This window comes from Arachis duranensis, chromosome 5 (genome assembly GCF_000817695.3).
Source record: "Arachis duranensis cultivar V14167 chromosome 5, aradu.V14167.gnm2.J7QH, whole genome shotgun sequence".
In the NCBI taxonomy this organism is placed as follows: Eukaryota; Viridiplantae; Streptophyta; class Magnoliopsida; order Fabales; family Fabaceae; genus Arachis; species Arachis duranensis.
The window spans coordinates 94,659,101-94,685,172 of NC_029776.3; the positions used below are offsets into that span (position 1 = coordinate 94,659,101).

Genomic DNA, 26,072 nt, shown 5'->3' on the forward strand with positions numbered 1-26,072 from the left:
TGTTTTGGTTTATATGTTTTGCTTAGATATTTTTATCTCCATTACATAATACAAACTGTGATGACTCCTCTTATGGGAGATTTTTGGAGAATAGGTTTTATGTATTTGTGTCCCTTTGGGTTTCCTTTGGGGTTTCCTTATTATATCATATGTATATATTGTTATGCTCGGATCGGTTATCTTCGCAGCCGGATCTTGAGTCTTGATATTCCTGTTTTTGACACTCCTTTGTATATATATAATCACGCGTTGGTTATCCTTGTTCGTTACGTTATCGGTCAGAGTGTTGCGTTTTGAGTTGCGATTGGTTTTTGTTTACCCCTTTTTCTACAAAGGCTCCTAGTTATAATCAATCATTCATACTACTATACGTACTAAATTTTTATTTTAGAGGTCGTAATACCTTGCCATCTCTGAATTATGACTTAAGCATAAGACTCTGTATGGTAGGGTGTTACAAATTACTCTCTCTCATATTTATTTTTAATCCCACTTATAGAATTAAAGGTGAGAGATCATACTTTATTTTCTCAAGTGTTGAAAAAACTGGAGATGATCCATTCTCCCAATGAGTGATCCACAACAGAAAGAGGGATTGAGTGAGGACAGAAAATAGCAATGATGTCGACGCTGGTTGTATTGGAAAAGACGGCAAAATTCCGGACGATGGAAATTTAATGACATCATTAAGGGATGATGCACTGAAGAAAGAGAAATTGCGTGAGAGGATAGTAGATGATGATGAAGTCGGCGCTTTTCGTCAGGACGTCGGCGGCCATGTTTGGAAGGACTCAAGCTACGTGATAAGGAAAGAATAGAGGAGTGGAAAAGTGTTTCAATCAATGGGAGTTCTGATATTTTAAGAAATTATATTATTACTCATCTCAAATAATAAATTACAAAATAACTCAACTATACATCATAAAAAGTAACTTACATATTATTTCGTAGGGAGTTGAGTAAAATTCACCATTTTTCATATATACATAATTTTTTTTATGTTTTTTAATTTTCAATTGTTTTCTCCTACTGACAAAGAAAACGTAAGTTTTATGATTTTAACTAATGTAAATTTAAGATATTGTCAAATAATTTTATAATATTTTACTATCATATATATCATAGAAATTTCAATACAAAAGTCAGCAAGTATATAAATAGGATAAGTAAGTATATAACTTAGATTGAACTTGAAGTAGTATTTATAGGCAAACTAAGGTTGATAAGTGTCATGTTTAAAACCTCTCCCTCGCAGTAGGTCGTGTGATGATGATCACCCTTAGTAGTATGTTAATTTGCGTCATAGGAAGTTGAATCCATACTTGAGTTCCGATACTGAATAATCGGAGGACATGAAAGCTAAATCCGATTCGTACAATAAAGTCCTGTCCTGAAGTAAATCATGACTTTGAGCCTATATTAGAGTAAATGAGTCATTCTTATAGAATGCATATTAAAAATGAACTACAAAATACATATATTTATATATCAATATACGGTGACTAATTTTTTATATGTACATAATATATTTTTTTATGTTTTCAATTTTCAATTGTTTCTTCTACCGACAAAGAAAACATAAGTTTTATGATTTTAACTAATGTCAATTTAAGATATTGTCAAATTATTTTATAATATTTTATTATCATATCATAAGAATTTCGATGCAAAAGTCAGCAAGTATATAAAATAGGGTAAGTAAGTCTGTAACTTAGATTGAACTTGAGGTGGTATTTATGGGCGAACTAAGGTTGATAACTGTCATATTTAAAGCCTCTCCCTCATAGTAGGTCATGTGACGATTATCACCCTAGTAGTATGTTAATTTGCGTCATAGGAAGTTGAATTCATACTTCAGTTCGAATATTGAATAAGAGGACCTGAAAGTTAAATCTGATTCGTATAATAAGGTCTTATCCTAGAATAAATCATGACTTTGAGCCTATATTAGACCTCATCTGACCAAGATCCTTCTAAAGAGTGTTGATAACAGGTAAATAAAGTTGTGGAGTTTTAAACTCTTAATTCGTAGATCTAAGTAAAAAAAAAAAATGCTTCTTGCAAATTTGCTTTTCGAATAAGAAACTTATAATTTGTCTTGGGAATTATTAACTATGGATGTTTTTGGAGGTATTTTTTTTTGAAATGAAATAAATAAAATTTTTAAATTTTAAAATAAATTAAGTGAACTTTATTCACCAAATACTTTGATTTTTAGAATGGCATACAAAACTGAAATATCTTAAGACAATTTATGTGTAAATCAGGGTACTTTATTTCGATTTTGTACATAAATTGAGATATCCTTTCCTAATTTATATACATTTGAGAGAAAAACAATTTTAAGTGCAAAGAGTCTTCAAGACTTTTTTTTAACAAATTTTTTTTTCTTGAACCAAAAAAAGACACCACAAAAAATTGCTTTTAATCTTTTGAAACAATGTTGTAACATTTAGCATTCATCATCATCAGAAAAAGTAGAGAAAGAAAGGGGGGAGTTTGATTTCAAAGTCAAGCAAGTTCAATTCTTCTATTGCTTTTTTTTTTAATAAACATATAGATTGATTTTTAAAAAAATTTAGATCAGATACTTTAGTTTCTAACAAATTTAAATTATTTATAAGTCCTAAAAAATTCATTTTATTGCATAGATTAGTTTCTCTGTCATTTTGAAAGAAAAATAATTTATTTTAGATTAATATCTTCAAGATTTAGTTCTCTTATTATAAAATTTGTTAAAAATTTATTTATCTAATATATATTAAAAATTTAATTGAAAGTAATAGAGAGATCAATTTGTCTAACAAAAATAATTTTTAAAGACTTTCAAAAAATAAGAATTTATTGAAGACTAAAATATTTGATATGAAATTTGTTGGTAACCAAATTTAGATATTTACTCTTTTTTCCTCCTCCTTTTGGCAAGTTTGTGAAGAAAAAATTAGTTTCAAATTTTCAATGGCAGGATTCTCTTACTGCTTGTTTGGTCCTCAAGCCTCCACATAATTTTATGGATTCAAATTCACTACTATCAACTCTTAGCGCCGGTATGCCATTCTCTAACAAAAGTAGTTGCAGCAAGGAAAAAAAAAAAAGATAAATGAAGGAAAAGAGTTACAAAGAAAACAAAAAAAAAGGTTGAGAAATTTTTTATTATTGACATATAACAACATTTAAATACATGTAAATATCCAATTTATATGTAAATCATTTTAGGATATTTCGATTTTGTATGCAATAAAAAATTATTTAAGTAAAAAAGTTTAATTAATTGTTAGGATTTAACAATTTTATTTATTTTAGAAAAATTATTTTTTTTCCTACATATTGTCATAAATCACCTGAGATTACCATTTTTAGAGATTTTACTCATCAGCTAATCGTATTAAAATTCTTTACCCTTGAAGTGAATCCCGTATTAAAAAATGATGTGTATAATATCTCTCTTTATTTGTTTGCTTACTTGATTAATTAATTAAAATTTTTCCTTCAGGATCATGCGTGTATCTACCCCCCATTATTTGGTCTTTCTTTCCCGTGTCCAGATTTCCCTTTCCCGTGTATCTCTCTTAGTTCTTTCTCTCCATGCTAAGTCTTTTCACTCTCTTTCTCTCTCTCAAACTCAAACCCTTACTCGATTCAAACACACCATCAAATTCAATGTCGCTATTTCTAAACACTACCAACGTTTTCTAACTGACGCCACTTGAGCGGCGCCACGTCATCACCACCACCACTACTCCTATAGCCACCGCAGCCACCACCGGAACATGGTCTTCAAGGGGAGATTCTTTTCCTCCAAGAAATCCGATTCCGATGGCTCCTCCAACAGTCCCCGATCCCTCCCCTCCAACTCCCCTTCCAGATCCGACAAGAAGAAGTCCAAATCCCTAACCCCTCCCGCCGCCGCCGCCGCACCCGTCGCGTGCCGGCAGACGCAGGTCAAGGACGCGACCACCAAGAAGAAGGACGCAGTTAAGGGGAAGGAAGGTCAGGCTCAGGCTCCACCTGGCGGCAAGGATTCCGCGTCTTCATTGAAGTCTAAGAAGTCTTTGACGGCGGCGGTGGCGGCAGCGGCTGCGGCGGAAGGAGGAGTCAAGGATTCTACGTCGCCGTCGCCGTCGTCGTCGTCCTCGGTGTCGGTGTCGCCGATCCTGGCATCGTCGCTAGGGTTGAACAGAATCAAGACGCGATCGGGGCCGTTGCCGCAGGAGAGCTTCTTCGGGTTCAGGGGAGATAAAGGACCGGCTGCGGCTCTCGGTGCTAGCAACCTTTCGAGGCCTGGAGGTGGCGGCGGCGACGGGAGTTCGGGTTCCGGCAGCGGCGGGAAGAAGAAAGAGGGCAGAGTAGGGTTTCAGGAGGGTTTCGCAGCGGGTTCTGGCACCGGTTGGATTGATAATGGGAGCAATTCAGATAGTATGTCCACCGGGAGTGGACCTTCTAGGGAGCAGAGCCCGATTGTGTTGCCAAGGTCGCGGCTGCAGAACGGAGAATCATCCTCCGATGCAGGTATGTGTGCTTTGTTTCTGCAAATTCTGGTGATTTGTTTTTCCAAAGTTTTTAATTTTTCATCTACCGTGGAATTGAGGAATTCTCTCTTGTCTATTTATTATTATTATTATTATTATTATTATTATTATTATTATTATTTCATTTCCTTTTCCATTGGGATTGGGCTCATATTTGGAATTCCTTATTCAAATTTCCAATATACACAAAGTCACAAACCAAGCAATATAATTAAAAATGGGAGGTCCAATTCCAAGGCTCATATTTATGTCCTATCTAAGTGGAATCCCATTATATTTGATATTGCCAGTTGGCATAGGAGGGTACTTGTGAGTTGTGATAAAAAAAACAGGTGTTTAGAAAATAGGATATCCTCACTAGCAGAGTAAGAGTATACATCAAGGTCTGTCTCCTTTGCTGCTAGGAATTGAGCCAACTGATGGTAACTGTTGTGTTGAGAAGGGCTTTTGTAATTAAAATGATATATTAACAGTTCCATGTAATAATTCTAAAGAATAAAAAATGTAAATTAGTTCCATGTAATAGTTCTGATGAGTAAAAAATGTAAACTACTGTTTGTGTATTCTTAGTCTGAACCTAAGATTTATCAAGTCCATACTCCGTATTCTTGGATTAATATATGTCGTAGACTATAGAATATTTGTGTTATTGTTACTATATTTATGAGTATGTATAACAAATATGGTGAGCTTGTATTGAAATAATATTTCATATGTAGATTGATTGATATATTTGAAGAACTTATTTGAGATTTAGCTCTATTCAGCAGATTAGGATCATTAATAAAATTTTTGTCCAGCATTCTTTACAAGGCATTAAAATTATGTAAATCTGTCGGGAAAGTTAAGGGCCTGTATGGTTTGCATTTTCATTTTCTATTTTTATTTCCAGCGTTTTCTGTTTAAGGATTTTTTGAAGAAAAAAGAAAACAGTAAAATCTTGTTTTCTGCTTTCACTTCTTGAGTTCTTATTTTCATTTTTTCCTTTACAACATCCTAAAAACAAAAACATTGAATATGAAAACACAAGTTCATCTTGAAAATCATTTTTTTCAAGGGGATCAAGTTCATTTTTTTAAGTTGTATATATATATATATATATACCTCATTGTGGAACTCTTTGGTAAAACAGTTGAGGTGATTTACGAATGATTGATATCAAAATGATAAAAGCTTTTCATTAGGTGAGGTTGGGGATTGGGACTTATTTCTGGATGGTTTGTACAATAGTTATCACTTGTAAAAATAGGATTCGGATATCAAATGGCTGAGTAACTACTCAACCACCAGCATCAAGTATTCTGCTTTGTCCATGGGGCTTTCTATAGGAGCCAATTGTATTTAGGGTGAAAGCATGGGCTGTTGGTGCTGTAGCATTGTCGGTTTTGGCATGATGTTATTATTTGTTATTACCCTCTGCCAATAAGCAATTCATGCTAAGTTCTTCTATGTTTATTTACATTGAAGTGTCTGACAAAACTAGTTTGTTCTGTTTACTGAAATGTTGCCTTTTGCTAATGATATACAGGGAGACAGACTTCGTCATGGGCTCACACTGGAGGGGTAAGAGGCCCTGATTGCACTCCTGAGGTATCTTTCTTTATTACTTCAACTAATATAACTGTTGTTTGAATGATATGTTGCTTTCTGTTTATTCATTTGCTGTGGCAAAAAAAAACTAACTGTTTTCTTTTGCAGACAGCATATGATTACGAAAACCCCAAGGAATCTGAATCTCCTCGCTTTCAAGCTATCTTGCGGGTCACAAGTGCACCCCGAAAGAGGTTTCCCGCAGACATCAAGAGTTTTTCTCATGAGTTGAATTCCAAAGGTGTCCGACCTTTTCCGTTTTGGAAGCCTCGAGGGTTAAATAATGTGGAGGTACTTTCGTTTCCATTTCAGATTATATTATGAAGTTGATGATCTGTCTAGCTAGAGACATTGCTATATAAGTGATTTGCTTTGTTATGCAGGAAGTATTGGTTGTTATAAAGGCAAAATTTGATAAGGCAAAGGAAGAAGTGAACTCTGATCTGGCTATTTTTGCAGCCGACCTGGTTGGAATTCTTGAAAAAAATGCAGATACTCATCCTGAGTGGCAGGAGACAATTGAGGACTTGCTGATTTTGGCTAGGAGCTGTGCTATGTCTTCGGCTGGGGAGTTTTGGCTGAGGTGTGAAAGCATAGTCCAGGAGTTGGATGATAGGCGTCAAGAGCTCCCTCCAGGGATGCTAAAGCAGCTTCATACTCGAATGCTATTTATTCTTACTAGGTGTACTAGATTATTGCAGTTCCACAAGGAAAGTGGTTTGGCCGAGGATGAACATGTTTTCAATCTCCGTCAATCTAGAGTCTTGCATTCTGCTGAAAAGGCTGTTCCCCCTGGTTTGGCAAGGGATGTTAAAAGCTCTAGTGCTGCAAAAGCCTCAAAGTCCTCAACCAAAAAGGCATATAGTCAAGAACAAAGAACGTTGAATTGGAAGAAAGGAGTCACACAANNNTTTGAGCCTCCTTCAGGGAGGGACCGGATGGCTTCTTGCAAGAAATTCCCGTCGCCAACAGGGAAAAGCCCAAAAGAAGCTGATCAGTTGAAGGAGCATGGTTATGGAAAGGTTGAACCACCAAAAACTTCAAGTAGTAAGAGATTCAGTTCCGATGGTGATCTTTCTTCTGCTAAGCCACCTGAGCTTCTTCCTGCCAAAGATTCCCAGGATCATGCTTCCAAGCACCACCATAAAGTTTCCTGGGGATACTGGGGAGATCAGCAGAATAATAGTGAGGAGAGCTCAATAATTTGTCGTATATGTGAGGAAGAAGTAGCTACTTCACATGTTGAGGATCATTCAAGGATTTGTTTAGTTGCTGATCGATGTGATCAGAAGGGTCTGAGTGTTAATGAACGTCTTGTTAGAATTGCTGAAACACTAGAAAAGATGGAGTCATGTACACAAAAGGATACCCAACAAATAGTGGGAAGTCCAGATGTTGCAAAAGTGTCAAATTCAAGCATGACTGAAGAATCTGATGTAGTTTCCCCTAAACTTAGTGATTGGTCTCGCAGAGGATCAGAGGATATGCTAGACTGTTTCCCCGAAGATGATAATTCTGTGTTTATGGATGACCTAAAGGGTTTACCACTTATGTCATGTAAAACTCGTTTTGGTCCGAAGTCTGAGCAAGGTATGACAACATCATCTGCAGGGAGCATGACTCCTAGGTCTCCTTTAATGACACCAAGGACAAGTCAGATTGAAATGCTCTTGGCAGGAAAGGGTGCTTACTCCGAACATGATGATCTGCCACAGGCATGCTCTGCCTTTTACCTCTTCTATAAAATTATTGTTTCTAATCTTTTCTCCTTTCCCGTTTGTTTTTTATGATGTTTAGTGGTAAATGGTCCAGTGGTTATAAATGTCCCTTAAACACTTAAAATAAAAACTTATTAAAATTAATACACATGGTAGATATCAAAGTGAGAAAGTGGGATGTTAATTATTTATATGCTCATGTATGCTACTAATTTCCACCTTGGTGGTAGGCTTATGTGTGTGTATATTTAAAATGAGCTTGTTTTTAAAGTGAGAAAGCTTAGGATAGTTGTTTGATCTATATAACATTGTTATGCTCCAAAACTGAAGAAAGAAGTAATCTGTTTCATGTTGCGTGGTTTTGTTAGTAAAATGCTCCTCGAAAGTGAGCTTGTTTCTTAAGTAAGAAAGTGTGTAATAGCAGTTGTACAATAGTAATGTTATGGCCCAAAAATGAAGAAGTACTATTTCATTCTGGATGGTTGATTTTACTATACTGGACATGTTGGAATACACGGTAAAGAAATTTGTGGTTGCATGCTTTCTTATGCTAATCTTTTTAGTCATTTGAGAAGTTTTTATTGATCGTATCGAGCTACTTTTGTCATGGGAAATGTAGATGAATGAACTTGCTGATATAGCACGCTGTGTTGCAAACGCACCTCTGGATGATCATCGCTCAACATCATATTTATTATCTTGTCTTGATGACTTACGAGTTGTTGTAGACCGGAGGAAATTTGATGCACTTACTGTGGAGACCTTTGGAACACGTATCGAGAAGCTGATACGGTTAGTACTTACAATCAGCTATGCCTGTTGAACTACTATAATTAGTAAGACATTCAAAAAATTTGCATCTATGGATGGATTTTTAATGAATAACTTAGGGTGAATTTTTTTTTGAGACATGTTTAATGTAGAATATCCATAACTGCATAACTGAATACGAGGTGACATATATCTTATATTGATACAACTGCTATCTTTGTATCTGGTTGTGTGTCTATCTCTGGCATTACTAGTCAGAGCCTTTCTCTCAAGTTCGGCTCAAGTATATTTTTTCCCTCGATGTGTTATTTTTGTCTTTCCATGTTTTCCTCTGAAATCTTTAGGTGATATGCATGATAAGTTGGCATTTGCCCTTGCAGTGAGAAGTATTTGCAGCTTACTGAGATGGTGGATGTAGAAAAGATAGATATGGAGAGCACTGTAATGGATGATGATGTCATCTTGGAAGATGATGTGGTCCGTAGCTTGAGAACAAGCCCAATCCATTCTTCAAGGGACCGTACCTCTATTGATGACTTTGAGATCATAAAGCCTATAAGTCGTGGGGCATTTGGACGGGTTTTCCTGGCCAAAAAGAGAACAACTGGTGATCTTTTTGCAATTAAGGTAATTATTTTCACCCTTTATTCGGTGCTTTTTCTTCATTTATTGTATGCTTAAATTTTAATTTCGATAAGTGTTCAGTTTTTATCTTTTGTTCTGTTTTTGGATGATCGGTATTATGGCTTGTAGAAGACTCATTTCATAACGTGAGGTTGTTTGGAGACTTAAAGCTGTTCATACCACTTTTTATTTGATCGTAGTATATTACACTATTTATTGTTCTTGTAACATGTTCCGGGTACTGTTCCATATGAAATTTAAATCTACATTTTGTTGTATTTCTGTTATTTTCTTCTCTAATAAATTTTATTTTCTTATTGCTTGTTAAAAGTTAAAACATTGAAGGATTATGGTACTGTTTGTTACTTTGTCATGTTTATATATTTGCATGGTTACATGAATCCAAGTTATTTTTTCACAGGTTCTGAAGAAGGCTGACATGATTCGTAAGAATGCTGTGGAAAGTATATTAGCAGAACGTGATATCTTAATTACAGTTCGGAATCCTTTTGTGGTGAGCGGATCTAACTTGCTACTTGTTTCATGATGTCTTTCAAAATGCAACCTTTTTCTAATTTAACTGAACATAATCAGGTTCGTTTCTTCTATTCTTTCACATGCCGTGAGAACTTGTATCTTGTAATGGAGTATCTTAATGGAGGTGACCTATATTCGTTATTAAGGAATTTAGGTTGCTTAGACGAGGAAGTTGCTCGCGTGTATATTGCTGAAGTGGTAATCTGTTTCATTCTCATTCTCTCTCTCTCTCTCTCTCTCTCTCTCTCTCTCTCTCTCTAAAAAAGGGAAAAAAGGGAACTTTTGTTACATTGTCTAAACATCATTCCCATGGTTAGGTTCTCGCATTAGAGTATTTGCATTCACTACGAGTGGTTCATCGAGACTTGAAACCTGACAATTTACTGATCGCTCATGATGGTCACATTAAGGTAATTGAATACACTTTTTCTACTCACTATTAATGCCATCAACCTTGTATTTAGGCACAATATTTTTAAATAAATTAATTAAAAATTGATTTTATGTAGACACAAATAAGTTGATGTTTTTGGTTAGGGTATAGCTTGTTTAGGGTGCCTGGTGTGATTTCAGCTTTTTGGATTTTGTTTGGCCTATATTTGTTATGGGTCATTCAGTTTTTTTTGCTGGTATTAGCATATTTTAACTGTCTTCTGTGTATCATTATAGCTTTTTGTTTTATATGAATAATTTTTCTCTATTTAAAAAGCTTTTGTCCTCCATTTATGTGGCTGTGGTTTTTGCTAGGGGAAGGGATGATCTATGAACTTATTCTCCTTTAATCCTTTTACTGTTGGAATTTAAGAAAAGATGATTTGACATGTGCTTTTCTTGGTTAATTTTTTTTATTTTTTTTATTTTCAATTAATTTTGTCCTTCTAGAAATTAGAAAATAAATTTTGGGCTGTATGGAGGAGCACAAAGATGAAAGATCTTTGTCAGTGTTAGCCTTTTTAAGAACATATTTTTTACATTTGTAAGTTATTTATGTTTGTATGTAATGTTTGAGATTTTTTGATAAATGTTTAACTCTGGCCTCTCCCTTATTCTTCCTAATTTGAATTTTGCTGGTAGGAGTTCTTGCATATTCATGTAGATTTTTATGAGTTTTATCTCTTAACTCATGCATACTGATGTTCAGCTGATCACATGTTGAAGTTTTTCTATTCTTTTTGGTTCCTTCTATGTAGCTAACAGATTTCGGGCTTTCCAAAGTCGGTCTCATCAACAGCACGGATGATTTATCTGGTCCAGCAGTGAGTGGGACATCCTTGCTTGGGGAGGATGAGCCTAACATGTCTACATCTGAACATCAAAGGGAACTGAGGAAGAAAAGATCTGCTGTAGGTACCCCTGATTATTTGGCGCCAGAGATTCTTTTGGGAACTGGACATGGTTCGTATAGATCCATTTTTATGTTTAAGGTGGTCTGATTTCTGTTTACTAGATCAGTTTTGTTTTGCCTTCTTTTTTCTTTCAGTTTAGAGAAAGTAAAATAAATAATAAACTATCTATTTAGTCCCTTAAAGATACATGTACCAGTTTGCCCCCTAGAAAATTTTCAACATTAGTTTAGTTCTTGAAGGATATATCAAACTTTTTCTTCGAAGACACATGTATAACTAGTTTAGTAAATAGAAATTTTTTTACAACTGTTATGTCCTCAAAGAAAGATACATTGTCATTTTCGCTTACTCAAAGACGCATGTAATATTGTATAAATTATTGAACTCACATAAAATATATGATCAAATAGATGTCATATGCATCTTTTAAGGACCTGTTATGTCACATATTTGAGTCTCTATATTGGTGCTAAAAACAATTTAGGGACCAAACTAATTTAATGTCGTGTATCTTTTAGAGGATACCTAGTAAATTTAGTCTAGCATTTAGCAACATCATTTCTATATTTTATTCTTAATTTTCCTGAAAAATTTGGAAGGATCTTCACTTTTCTGTTTAAAATAAAAAATAAAAAAAATCTGCTGAAAATGCTAATTTAGTGGTTCCACAGCCTTTACATTGCAATTGTGTATTTACATTGCAATCACAACATGAACAAAATATATATATTTTATCTTTTAAATTTTACAGGGTATACGGCTGATTGGTGGTCTGTTGGGGTCATTTTATTCGAGTTGCTTGTTGGTCTTCCACCTTTTAATGCAGAGCATCCTCAGGTTTATAGCATACCTTTTGCCAGGATTTTTGCGTTTCTGTTCTTGTTTGCTGTATGGTTTAGCTCTTACTAACAGATATTTCTTTTTGGGGGTGTTTGTAGACTATATTTGATAATATTCTTAATCGTAAGATACCTTGGCCTGCAGTTCCTGAAGAAATGAGTCCTGAAGCTCAAGATCTTATTGATCGGTAATAATCATGTTATGTTCATGTTATATGTATCTGGCAATTGCAAACTGTTTATTCTGGTCAGCATTTTAGAATATCAATGCTTTGTTTATGTTTCCAATACTGAGCATACTTCCATTAATTTGGATATTTTAGCTTGACTGCTTAAGCCGAAGATAGCATTTGCGAATGTATATTGTTCAGCAATCCTGGTGCCATACTTTATCTGTTAAATATGAACTTTATGTTAATAATCTTGTGACAGTGACCACTACTGTCTCATGTTTCACATGGCATTATCCTTAAACCATGAGAACAGGCTTCAACTAGGTGGGGCTTTTTGGGAGGGTAGATGTGCAGCCTTACCCTCACATGCAGGAAGCTGTTTCAAGTATTTGAACCTATGTCACAAAGCAGCAATCTCATTGTATTTGGTGTTCTGAATTATTTGACTGTTGTCAACTACATAACAAGCCCATGATTCGTTTTTTACCCCCCTCTTAACTGTGGCTTTGTGTAAAAATGAAAATATAATTATAATCTGTACAAAATCTAGGTTTTATTCTATCTAAAGCTTTTTCTTTATGCTCCCTTAGCTGGATGCCGATCTGTTATAAATTATGGTTTTTTGTCCTGCGTTATTGTGCTAAGTTGAAGTCACGATTATGATAGAAAAATGAATATTTTCTTGGATTAGTACCTGAGATGTGTTTATTTACAGATTATTGACTGAAGATCCTAACCAAAGACTTGGAGCTAGAGGTGCATCAGAGGTGATTTAATTTCTTATTACTGTATTAGCATACAGATGCTTGTTGCCCATTTTTATGATCATGTTTCATTTTACTTGCATTTCAAACGTCACATTGATAGATGCTTAATTATCCAGGTGAAAGAACATGTTTTCTTTAAGGATATAAATTGGGACACACTTGCTAGACAGAAGGTATGTAATGCTTCTCAAGTCATAATTTTTGTTCGTTGTACTGCATGTCTCTTGATGTAGTAGATGTTGTATGCTGAACAACATAATAACGTTCTGGTTTGCAGGCTGCGTTTGTTCCTGCCTCTGAGAGTGCTCTAGACACTAGTTACTTCACTTCTCGCTACTCATGGAATACTTCAGACGGTCTTGTATATCATGCAAGTGATGCTGAGGATTCTAGTGATGCTGATAGCTTAAGTGGTAGCAGTAGTTGCTTGAGCAATCGCCAAGATGAAGTGGTACTGCATTTATTGGTATCTCTAAACATAAAATATTAACTGTCACATCAATTTGAAGTTTCTGTGCTGACTTTCTCCTGTGAAAATCTACAAACAGGGAGACGAATGTGGGGGTCTTGCTGAGTTTGATTCCAGCTCATCAGTCAACTACTCTTTTAGTAATTTCTCTTTTAAGGTATTCTTTTGAGTTATATACTTATGTTTATTATACAAGCAACTAATTAGACTTAACTCTTCTGAACACGCAAAAAGATTTATTTAACCTCTGTTTACTGGGAATTAATCGCACCTCTCTGGGATTACTGTTTTTGCTCCCTATAACTGTTGGTGTGTTGCATGCTTGTTTTGTTGATATTTATTTTGATCTCTCTTCTCTTGTATTGATGTTTTTCAATTGTTTACCAGAATCTCTCCCAGCTTGCATCAATCAACTATGATCTTCTCTCCAAGGGATGGAAAGATGATCCACCAGCAAATCCCGGAGCATAGCTTTCTTTTCTTCTGTCGAAGTCCAGAATTCGGTGTTTAGACATCGTCCAAGCAATTTTGGGTGCACAAGCACCTTTGTCATCTGTACACATTGTAAATGTATGAGACTGTAAAACTACCGTCATTTCATCAAGTCTTATATTGTGCATTCTTGCTGATCTAATTTTGAATTTGCTGGAATTTGCAGAAATTCTAGAAGCTCAAACTGATTCAGGATGTACTCTCTGCTTATTAGGTCACAGGAACTAACACTGGGTGGTTTTCAATTTTTCGGTTTTGTTGTATTGTATGAATTTGAGGACTGTAAATGTTAAAATGCATACCAGTGTTGGTTGCTCACATTGTTTCTTGTGGTGCTTTCATTAATATAATGCAGCACTGAGGGCACATCCCTTTTTGTTCAGCTACTGTAATATTATTTACTTGTATAATTGAGATGTTGTGAATTATCTTTCTAATTTCTACTGTGATCCCAGACCAACAAAATGAATTTTTGATGGAAAAAAAAGAAAGGAACTTCTTCACCTAAATATTTATTGAAACAGTACTATTTTTAACATTCCAGAATAGTATTCCTTACCGAAATGTACTGTAGTGGCCTCCCTTCGCCCCTTAACTGTTTCATAGAAATAACATTGATCCCAAAATTAAATACTTTGTAGTTTATACAAAATGAAAGCTTAAGAAATAAGATTGCTTATGCACAAAAGGATAGTCAATTATTAGCAAGTAGAAAAAAGTGAATCCTTTTATTATTTACGATTTAAGCGATGCGGTGCCTAGATACATGCAAAGGATGATGTACAGAATATAGTTTATTTGCATTACAGGTGTCTACGACTACGAAAAAAAAAAAGAGAATTAAATTCATACCAGGTTTTCAAAATTACAATAACCTTTTCCCTTTTTCTGTACAAAGGGATTCAACGGGGAGTAATTCCAAAACTGCATTCGTCATTTTTATTCCCCAAAAGCTTCAATTCTTTCTCGGTACCAGTAATTGAAGATAGACTTATTTTTAATCTTTCATGCATGCGTAAAATATGCTTTTCTTGCCTCTCATCTAAATGTATCAATATCACACAGTATATTTGATCTTTTACTTTTTGGATTTTCTGTAAAAGTGTTTTATTTGTTGACACATTGATTACTGGGGCCAAATATTTCTATGGTTGTCAAGTTGCCAGAAAGGAGAGAATAACGGTCCATTGTTTACGCTTGTGCTACTCGGCCATCAATTCTGAAGGAGAATAGGACAACAACATAGCCAAGAACGAAAAGCATCCCATGTAGTAAAATAATTCTATATCATTATGTCAATCTAAGCTAACCACTCATTCCTTTTATTGAATGCATCCCTTCAAAATGTGAACAAAATAAAGAAGACAGCGGAGACATTTTTTATGTCTCTATTATTTCCATGCTCTGTATTTTGTGTTCTAAGAAAATTACCAAACTAGGTCGAAGGATCTTTGGATCACTAAATGGCAACAAAATATAAACATGAACTTCATGTAGTAGGAGGAGTAGGACCACTAATATAAGGAATTGATCACTTTATATACTAACACTGCACCTTCTACCATTTGTTTTATCATTTTATGTGAGGCAAGTTTGGTCCACCACCATCATCGCATCCACAAATACATTACCTTAAGGGAATGAATTTTCATCAGATCAGTTTGTTGTACTCATCTGAGAAAAATTGTTTCAAGTGCCTGCCATTTCCATGAGTTGGCGTTTGAATTTTGTTATCTACCTTGAGAAAGGATAACAAAAGCATTTGCTCAACTTTTGGGACCAATATTTATGACCCCACATCTTGTACATTGTAATATGTAGTATGCACTAAATATTCATTCCCTAAATCTTACAAATCGAAATCTCAAGTTAGGCCTTCAAACCAAATATAAATTAACAAATAAATTCTTACAATACAAGTTTATAAATTGAACATTACAATTCAGGTTTATATGTTTAAACTCACTTTTCTTTAATTGAGGTAAATTATTAAAAATTACAATAGCCCGTTTTTTTAAAACTTATGTCAAAAATAAATATAGAAACAATGCTTACCCAAAAGTGTCATCCCTTTATTGCTTTGTCTCTATAATCTATATATATACATCATATCAATATCAAACTTTTTACACATGCCTGCATTGTTTGGCCATAGCAATCTAACTAATTGTACTATTTCTTTTCTTATTTGACATGATGTTTCTATTTGTTTAGTTATTAGAACCTCATTATCAATAGCTATCAATCCAAAAGAGGATGATATAATCTCTTAAGTATATCACCCTAATTTCTAGGCATCTAATTTACATAATTAACGATGTAAAAGGATGTATCCAACCCAATCATTGTCTTGAACTACTAAGAAGTAATCAATTTTTTTTTTCTTATTTAGTAATTAAGGACCCACTTACATGAATGTAATGATTTACCTCGTTTTTTTTAACTATGGTTGGGTTCACAATTAGAGGATGCGTGACGCGTGCCACCTTGGAGATAGAGCAACCAACTAATTGACAATGACCACAATGTGCTTTCATTTTCAACAGAGAAAAAGGCTTCAACTATCAACAAAAGCAAAAACAAAATAATTATAATAACCATAACTCACCAACTATTACTAATTGGTCACATATCCAATCCTCCAAGGTAATAGTTTAGATAAGGAAGAAAAATAGGGATTAATACAACAGAGATTGAAGGATATAAGGTAGAAATTCAATGTTGGGTGGTGAAGAAAATTGAGGCCTAAGCTAAAAGATACAACATAAACACAAGATTTAGGAAGAAAAATTATGGGGTTTTCACAAAGCCAAGAAGATCCTTTAAACTCCATTAGTAATGACATGATCTTTTTTTTAATAAATTAAATAAATTATTATTTACAATTGTGTTAAGCTATTGATTTCCTGAAACTTTCAGCAAATTTTAATGATTTTCAAAATAATACTAGTTGCTGGACATTTCATGAAATCAATAGCTCTATACAACCATAAGTAATAATTTTTTTAATTTATTAATTAAAAAAAATCCTTAAAAGGACATGGTGGCTGCAACCAAGTACCAAAGTCATCAAGATAGATCATCTACAACACTGATCAAATCATGTTGGTGCTGGGTTTGCTTTAGATCCTTAGAACCACGTAGCTCTTCTATCCGGTGTCTCACTTCGGCGATCGAAGGTCGATTATCGGGATATGGAGCTGTACAATCCACTGCAAGCTGCAACAACTCAACCATATCCTCTTCCACAGTCTGATGGCTAAGGAGCTCAGCATCAAAGACCTCAGAAGTCCACTCTTCCCTAACAACCGATTGCACCCATCTCGGAAGGTCCACTCCTTCCTCATGCAACAAGGCGTGAGTTGGAGCCTTTCCGGTAAGAAGCTCCAAGAGCACCACGCCAAAGCTGTACACATCGGCCTTGTGAGACACTCTGCGAGGATCAGTTACCTCAGGAGCACGGTAGCCGGCAATCCTATTGGGGGTCGACGAGGGGCTAACAAGTTGTGCAAGGCCAAAGTCGGATACTCTGGCTTCATAGTTCTTGGTTAGGAGGATGTTTGATGACTTTATGTTTCCATGAGATACATTAGGCCCTTGTGAATGTAAGTACTCAACGGCGCGAGCAGCTCCAAGCGCAATCCCTGACCTGAGTTCCCAAGTCAGTGGTGTTCTGCCAGCTCCTTTGTTTCCTATGATAATGAATTGTAAACTTTAGTTTACCAGTGTTCATGCCAAATCAATATGATATCTACAATTAGGTCAGGTAACAATCCTAGATGTAAGACCAAATTGTTGTGCTTGTAAAATGATACTCCATCCATTCTAAAATAGCTATTACTTTAGAAATTTGGTACATTAATAACTAGTTGTCTTTGTAAATATCAGGATAAAGCAAGTATTTTTGAAAACATCCAAGGTAGCTTTGATATAAATCGAAAATGTTAGAAACAAAGTTGAATGAATCAAAATCGTTCGGGACAAAACTGAATGAAATTAAATTAAATGTTAGGTTTTGAAGAAAATTACAACCGCTAAGGACAAAAAGCACATATTTTCTCAAGATGCATTGAACTGATAATTTACCAAATTTCCAAAGTGATTAACCAGTGTATAGTGTACATTGCATATTGCAAAGTCTGTTCCTCAATGTAATCAATATAGTTAGTGATTCATAGCAATTATGCAAAGATAAAACAAAAACGAATGCATTCTACAAAACACTACACAGTATACATATAAATAAGGAAAAAATTAGAAATTTTTGTAATTAAAGGGGGGGATTTTACCATGCAAGAGTGCAGACAAGCTTCCCATATGCATATAATCATGAACAAGAAGCTTCTCATCCCTGCTATAATAGTAAGCCCTAAGAGGCACCAAATTCTGATGAACCATTGCTCCAGCAACCTCAATCTCATCCCTGAAGTCACTCTCAGAGAGTGTCACATCCTTGAGCCTCTTCACAGCCACCACAGGCCCATTCTCCAACACAGCCTTATATGAAGTTCCAAAAGTACCCTTCCCTAAAACCTCAGCAGAGGCTCTAAGCAAATCCTCCAAATCAAACACCTTCCCTTCTGAATTCCCAAAGAAAACCAGCTTCTTGTTCGCACCACCACCGACAGTCTCCACTTCAGAAACATGATTTTTCTCACCATGGATTCCCCTACCATTACCCTGCTTCAAAGTTGCAATATTTTCAATGTTACTGGTTCTGTTATCACTCTTCTTCCTACACAGAAGAATCAAAGCAAACACAATTAGCAACATTCCAACCACACACCCAATCACAATCCCAGCAATGACCCCACCACTTAGCTTCCCTTTCTTCTCCTCCTTCAAACCACTGTTCCCAATTCCGGCAGCCACGCCTGGAAAAGACCCATTTGCCCTTCTCCCATTCTCACTCTGAGGACACAACTTCAATGGCTTCCCACACAATGTGTTCCCTAAAAATGACTCCTTTGAGAAGCCCGTCAACGTTTCAGGCACAGAACCGTTGAGAAAGTTGTTGGAAACGTTGAACTGAGCCAACTCGGCGAGTCTTTTCAACTCGGGTAGCGACCCGGAAAACCGGTTGTTCTCGAGGTAGAGGGTCCTCAAGCGGGTCAAATTGTTGAAGCCGGTTCGAACCGGGCCTGAAAAGGCGTTATCTGCCAGGTTGAGGCGAACGAGAGAGGTGAGGTTGAAGAGAGAAGGTGGAAGCTCGCCGGAGAGGTTGTTATGGTGGAGGTAGAGGTTGCGGAGGGAGGAGCAGAGGGAGAGGTCGGCGGGAATGGGGCCGGAGAGTGAGTTAAAGCGGAAAGAGAGGGTGCGGAGGTGGGTGAAGGAGGGAAACACGGCGGAGGGGAGGTGGCCGGAGAGTGAGGCGGCGGGGAGGCGGAGGGCGATGACGTGGGTGTTGGTTGGGTCGCAGAGAATGCCTGGCCACTTGCATGGGGAGGTTGTAGAGGTTGGGAGCCAGAGGAGGAGCGTGCGGCCTCCGACGGCGGAGCGTAGGTTGAGGAGTGCGGCTCGTTGGGCGGAAGAGAGGTCGGGTTTGGCATAAGGAAGGAGGATGAGGAAGAAGAGAATGATGAGTTTGTTGCGATGCATTGTGCTTTGTTTGAGTGATCTGTTAGAAGAAGAAGAAGAAGAGTGGTTATGCTTTTGAAGAAGAAGAAGAAGAAGAAGAAGAAGAAGCAGAAGACATTGCTTGCTGGTTTTGTTTGGGTTGGGGTTTGGGGAGAGTTAGGAGTGACTTTGGAACACACATAGAAGAGAGAAGAGAGAAGAGAGAAGAAAGAGAGAGACTGGTACGGTGTGCTGAGAAGACAAGTGAGTGAGAGTGAGATTAACGTACGAATACGATAGACTAATAGTAGATATTTTTAGAGAGGTAGAGGTAGTGGCTGAACAACAAAAATACTAATTAACCAAGGAGGAGGTGTGCTAACTTCCAAGTTTTAAGATTTGTAATTATTAATTAGTTGTTATTAATATTTTTAATAGTATGAATATTTTTTATTAATTAAATATTAACTAAATTTTAATAAAATTGTTAATTCTTAAAATTTTTTAACCAAATATTAATAAAAAATAATAAATTTTTGTTGATCATATAACATTCAACAACTGAAATTTTATTACACAATTTGAACAAAAAGAATCCTAATAATAAGTGACAGAGTAGAATTGTATGAAATTTTTTTGGATGCTGTATTAACTTTCTCTCTCTAGTTTAAGGTGCAAAGAGATAGATGAAATTCATGTTACTTTAGGCTCAAGACTAGACACTTTATGAAGGTAGCAAAGGAAAATTTTATAAAGGTTCACTTTTGTCTTTTTTCTATAGAATTGTTGAAAGGTAAGAAAGTGCGAGCAATAGAAAAAAGAATTTGTGTCTATTCAAATTTAGAAAAAATAAGAGAGAATAATAGAGAAAAAGTTTGTGTATTGTAATTGTGTGGAATGATATAATATAAAAAATATTTATAAGTGTTAAGAGAATTAAAATAATAAAAACGTAATATCTTATAATAAATTTTTAGATATGTCAAATAATAATAATTGATTCTAATAATACTCTAACATTCTCCTCAAACTCAAGTGACAATGTGAATTTAAAACTTATTAAAACAACGAAATAAAAAATGCATAAACTGATAGAATGGGTGCAGACATACCTGCTTGAAGGAAGCGCAAATGAAACTGCTAGAAGGAAGCATAGACGAAACTGTCGGAAAGAAGTGCAGATGGAACTGTTATAAGGAAGCGCAGACGAAACTGCTATAAAAAAACGTAGACGGAATTGTCACAAGAAAACACAGACCGAACTGTCGGAAGAAAACGCAGACAGAACTGCAAGAAGAAAATGCAGACGGAACTGCCACAAGAGTAGCCAACTGCCGAAAAATTGTTGAAAAAATGACAAACTATCAGAAAACTGGTAAAAAAATGATAGTGCAAAGAGATGGCAAATTATTGAAAGGTGTTGGAAAACATATAGTTTCTCTATGAGAATAAGTATATAGTGAATGAGCTAATCGGTGAGGTGAGAAAGCATCAAAGTAACGACAAAAGAGAAGAAAAAAAATGGCACGAAAAAAAAATATGAAAAATACAGTGATTTCACCAAAAGAAAAACAACCTATACTCCTCAAGAAGGATATCATGACTCTAATACTATGTTAGAAAGGTAAGAGAGAGAGCAGTAGAAAAAAGAATTTGTGTCTATTCAAGTTTAGAAAAAGTAAGAGAGAGTAGTAGAGAAAAGATTTGTGTGTATTATAGTTGTGTAGAATAATACAATATAAAAGGGTATTTATAGGTGCTAAGATAATCGAAATAATAAAGACGTAATACCTTATAATAAATTTTCAGATATGTTAAATAATGCTAATTGATCTAATTGATCCTAATTATATTCTAACAAGAGTAAATGTCATTTTCGGTCCCTGACCATTTGTTCGATGGACTTTGCCCCCTAATAAATATAAAAACCCAAATCAGTCCCTATCTACTTTCATATATGTACAATTCAGTCCTTGCAACCAATTCTCGGCAGGTCACTTACTGATGTGTCAGTAACTTACCCACGTGGATTTCTCTCCTTCCTAATGGAGAAAAATTGCCCCCTAAACCTTTGGCAAAATGCTACATTCTATAAATAGCTTTATTCTATAAAACCGTTTTCTTTCTTTCGTCATTTACGTTAGGCTCTAATTCAGTAAACCTTTCTCCTTTCCTCCAAAAGAGCGTTACGTTGAGGACGTGCGAGCGTGTTGCATCACTTTTGTGGGAAGACATTGACTGCATTTTGAAAGTTTCTTTGAAACGGTAAGGAATGCTTCGTCCCCTTCTACTTATTTTATTTGTAACTGTAGTCTAGTTGAATAGCTTGTGAGATAGTGGCCATAAAATTAGTTTTGATGTCTTTGAGAGTGTTATGCATGGTGATTATAGGTGGATGTGGTGAAGTGTGGTTTGTTGGTAATTTAAGCACTGTCTTTGTTTGATGAGTTAGGGTTGTTGCGAAGCTATAATAGTGGTGTTAACTTTGAAAATTTCTACCTTTATCTTTACTGATGAGTTAAGAATTCTTAACTAATATTTTGACTTATAGTTGGTAGATTGATAAGTATATGTGGCATTATAGTTATTTTCTTTTAATTAGCTTTGAATTTTAGTTTAGTTACTGAATCATGGTTATGATATTTGCAGATGTCTGTGTTTGTTGTCCCTATTTTTCATTATGGTGGGAGACTTAAGAAAGATTCAAATGGAGTGTTACAGTATGTAAATGGAAAGATTGAGAAGTTTTCATCCATGGATGTTGATTTTGTCAACAAGAAGGACTTGGAAGAACTCTTTAGGGGATCAGGATATCTAGAATACAAAAAATTTATTAGCTTGATCCAAGATCAAGAAACATGGAGTTTGGACTTCATAATTTTAAGGGTGACCGGGATATTCATGACAAGTATGAAGCCACCCTAAGTTGTCCAGACAAAAATGAGTTTTATATCTACTTTGATCACACTGTAAGTCAACTAATAGAAGTTGAACCAGAGCCAGAAGCAGCGCCAGAAACAGAAAAAGAGCCTGTGGTAGTCACAGATGATTCTTCTTCGGATGATGGATATGAGAGTGTCGAGGATGAGGTCTACAAACCTCCTCCTCCAAGTTATGAGACTGATAGTAGTGAATTTGAGTCTTCAAGAAAACGGGACAAGAAAGCAAAGGAAAAAGTATTTGTATCTCCATCAAGCAAGAAGAAGGTATCACCTAAGAAAAATGGTAAGAAATCCTCAAAGAGGTATATTAGGAGGAGGAGAAAGAGACATGTGCTATATGGTGAATCTAGTAAAGGAAATAGAACTGACACACCTGCCCAAGGGCTAGTAGAAATAGACATGGGAGGTCCAACAGTGGTTAATGAGAAGAGTGACAATGATGACTACAACTATGAATATACCTCTGAAGAGAGTCATACCCCAATTTTTTCTGAGAATGAAAAGACAATGCAAGAACTTAATTTCAATGAAGAAAATGAATATAGAGAGGTTCAGTTTGAACTTGGAATGCAATTTGCGACTATGAAGAGATTTAAGATGACATTGAAGGATGTCTTTGTCTGAAATAAAAGAGATTGTGCGTATATCAAGAATGAGAAAGGGAGGGTAAGGACTAGATGTACGGAGGAGAATTTTCCATGGTTAATATACGCGGCAACAAATTCAAAAACAATGGAATTTGAAATAAAGACATTTCATAACAAGTATACATGTGGAAGGAATTATGGAAGCAACTTAGCCGATAAGGCATGAGTCACAGATAAGCTGGAGAGCATATGAAGCAAGACTACAATGTTCAGATCCATCCAAAAATAATCCAAAGGGCTTGAAAGCAGCTAGGGAAATTGTTGTTAGAAATGACAAGGCACAATATGGGAAGTTGTGGGATTATTTAAAAAAATTACATAAGAGTAACCCAAGCAGTACGACTGAGATGTGTATTGACCCATTCCACAGTCTCTACCCCTATTTGACAAAATTTATATCTACTTAAATGTATGCAGAAATGGGTTTATTAAGGGTTGTAGACCACTAATAGGCTTAGATGGATGCTTTTTAAAAAGGTATTATGGAGGCCAATTCTTAACTGCAATGTCACTTGATGCCAACAACTATGTATTCGTTATTGTATATAATGTGACAAGAGTAGAAAATACAGAGAACTGGATGTGGTTCTTAACTTGGCTTCAGGATGATTTGGGTGACTATCAAGTACGTGAATGGAATCTCATGTCCGACCAATAGAAGGTAGCGATATTTGCATTATAGCGTGATCTTGTTTATAATTTGTAGAGTATAATTGAATTATAATGTGATCTTGTTTAGATAATTGAATTGTTTAAAGAATTCTCTAGCATATACTTGGCTTATAATTAGAATTTTGTAGCATATATTGATATACTTGGCTTATAATTAAAATTCTGTAGCATTTACTTGTATTATCGTTAGACTTCTGTAGCATATAATTGGATTATTGTTTTTTAACTTTCGTTACAAGAATTTATGCGTTCAGCAAAAGGAAGTTATGTCCTATGCGCACCATAAAAATTATGTGCTGCACATTTGGAAGAATCTTCAACAAGAGTACAATAACAAATAGGTAAAAGGATTGTTATGGCATGCATCCAAGTGTACTACTCAAGTGCAATTCAAAGAATCAATGGAGAAGTTTAAGAGTATGCGCCACGGAGCATGGGAGTATATGAATCAGTTTGACCCTGGAGTTTGGTGCAAGGAGTATTTCAATTATGGTCTAAAGAATGATAACCTCACCAATAACGTGTGAGGTTTGAAACTCTATGATAGTTGAGCCTAGAGAGAAGCTGATTCTAACAATGTGTAAAGAGATAAGGTGTACAATAATGAAGAAGATGGACAAGCACAAGAAGATTCTAGGGAGGTGCAGTGGGAAGTTGGCACCAGCTCAACAATAGAGACTTGACAGACACATTATACCACATAGTCATAATAGAATGCACAATGGAGTGGAGATAATGATAGGATTCTGTTTGAAGTTACTAGGAAAAAACACAAATTGGGAATCAATCTTCAACAACATACATGCACTTGCAATGCATGACAGTTGACAGGTAAATATTAGCTATTATTTCTAGGGGTGAACATGGATCAGATCGGATCCAATATATGCAGTTTTTAAGCTTAGATCTGATCCGATCCGATTCGCACATTTGCGGATCGGATCGGATATCGAATATATCCGCAAAACACAAAAATATTTTAAAACCTTATTTTATTAAAAAATATCAATAAAATTCTTTTGTTCTATTCTTTTGAATATTTTAACTCTTAAAATAATATTAAACATACTTTTCTTAAATAATAAATTAAAATAATACAACATATATTATAATTATTAGTTGAAATAAAACATAAAAAGAATATTTATTTATTTATTTTTGCGGATATGCGGATATGTGGATACCTAAACCAAAATCTGCAATCCGATCTTATTAGTGTGTGGATCGGATTTAGATAAACACTGCAAATATATGGATCAGATATGATCCATGAACACCCTTAATTATTTCACATTTTATTAAATTCACTATGTTTAGCACACTATATTCATGATTTTTTTGTTGTTGTCTAGGGATGCTATGTGTCTACGCAGTTGCTGCCATCTCTAGGTTGAGGATCAAGGATGCTGAAAACTTTGTCAGTCCTTATCTCACCATGGATGTTGTGAAGAAAACATATGACTTGTATATAAATCTAGTTAACAGCAAAGAAGTTTGGAAGAAGACAGACCATCCAAAGCCATAACCTCCTAGAATAGTACAATCAGCTGGTCGTCCAAAGAAACGATGGACTGGATCCGGTGTACCCTTTCCTCTCCCCCCAGTAAGTGACGACAAAGTGAGAAGAACTTTTCAGGTAACATGCAGCAAATGCGGAAAAAAAGGCATTACTATAAAACATGCAAAGGAACACCAGCTAAACCCGACTGGCAACCAAAAAGAAAAAAAGCAAAGCTTTGGTTGTGGTGATTGAAAATGTAGTTCCTCCACCTCCTCCTATAAGGAATGTGGATGGCATTGATGATGGTGCCAATAACATAGATATTGAAGAACCTAAACCTATTAATATGGACTTTCTTGTAATTTTTTCTTCTTTTTTTTTTGTTTTGGACCAACATATTGTAAGTTGTTTAGATTTTGGGTTGTACATTTGTTTATTCATAATTAGTTTTTTTTGTAATCATCTGTGACTACAATACATCTTTTTGTAATATAGGTAAAGGCTAGAAAAACAAGAAAAAAATGCTAAAGAGGCATCACGTAGAGTCAGATGAGATAAATATTTCACAAAGTGTCCTAATTACAGAGGTAAATAAATACATCATGGTTGTTAGCTTTTTTTGACACAAAAGATGTAATTTTGGAGATCATATTTGAACTACTATTGTTTAACAGATTTCAGAAACTGATCCAACTATTCCAACATCTCATCCCACAATTTAGGCTCTAAAGGCTCAACCCACAACTCAAGCTCTAAAGGCTCAGTTTCCATCTGCAGCTCTAAGATTTAGGCCCAAATAGAGTGTGAGAAGGCCTCCACCTCCTCTAATGCAGCCCACCAAACCTGTTGACAATGTCTAGGCCCAACCAGAAGGACAAGGCTTACCAAAAACCTCTCCT

General features: G+C 35.4%; 2 protein-coding genes across 2 annotated transcripts; one reads left to right on the forward strand and one right to left on the reverse strand.

Moving 5' to 3' along the window:
- The first annotated feature begins 3,517 nt into the window (after positions 1-3,517).
- On the forward strand, positions 3,518-14,292 carry LOC107490610 (probable serine/threonine protein kinase IREH1). The gene is made up of 18 exons (XM_016111393.3): positions 3,518-4,509; positions 6,058-6,119; positions 6,228-6,410; positions 6,503-7,834; positions 8,457-8,629; positions 8,989-9,235; positions 9,654-9,746; positions 9,827-9,967; positions 10,087-10,179; positions 10,960-11,164; positions 11,867-11,952; positions 12,054-12,142; positions 12,843-12,894; positions 13,011-13,067; positions 13,172-13,345; positions 13,443-13,520; positions 13,751-13,933; positions 14,022-14,292. The coding sequence occupies exons 1-17, from the start codon at positions 3,771-3,773 to the stop codon at positions 13,832-13,834; spliced, it is 3,888 nt and encodes a 1,295-aa protein (XP_015966879.2). The 5' UTR covers positions 3,518-3,770; the 3' UTR covers positions 13,835-13,933; positions 14,022-14,292.
- A 2,157-nt stretch (positions 14,293-16,449) lies between these two features.
- On the reverse strand, positions 16,450-19,690 carry LOC107490611 (probable inactive receptor kinase RLK902). The gene is made up of 2 exons (XM_016111395.3): positions 18,145-19,690; positions 16,450-17,547 (listed from the first exon to the last, which is right to left on the reverse strand). Exons 1-2 carry the CDS (start codon positions 19,451-19,453, stop codon positions 16,925-16,927), a joined length of 1,932 nt encoding a protein of 643 aa, XP_015966881.1. The 5' UTR covers positions 19,454-19,690; the 3' UTR covers positions 16,450-16,924.
- Positions 19,691-26,072: the final 6,382 nt, after the last annotated feature.

Bases quoted from the DNA above. Each gene is read 5' to 3' on its own strand.
- LOC107490611 (XM_016111395.3), bottom strand. From the start codon at position 19,453: ATGCATCGCAACAAACTCATCATTCTCTTCTTCCTCATCCTCCTTCCT. The intron at 17,548-18,144 runs GTAAAATCCCCC...TCATTATCATAG, and splicing joins CTTGTCTGCACTCTTGCATG to GAAACAAAGGAGCTGGCAGA.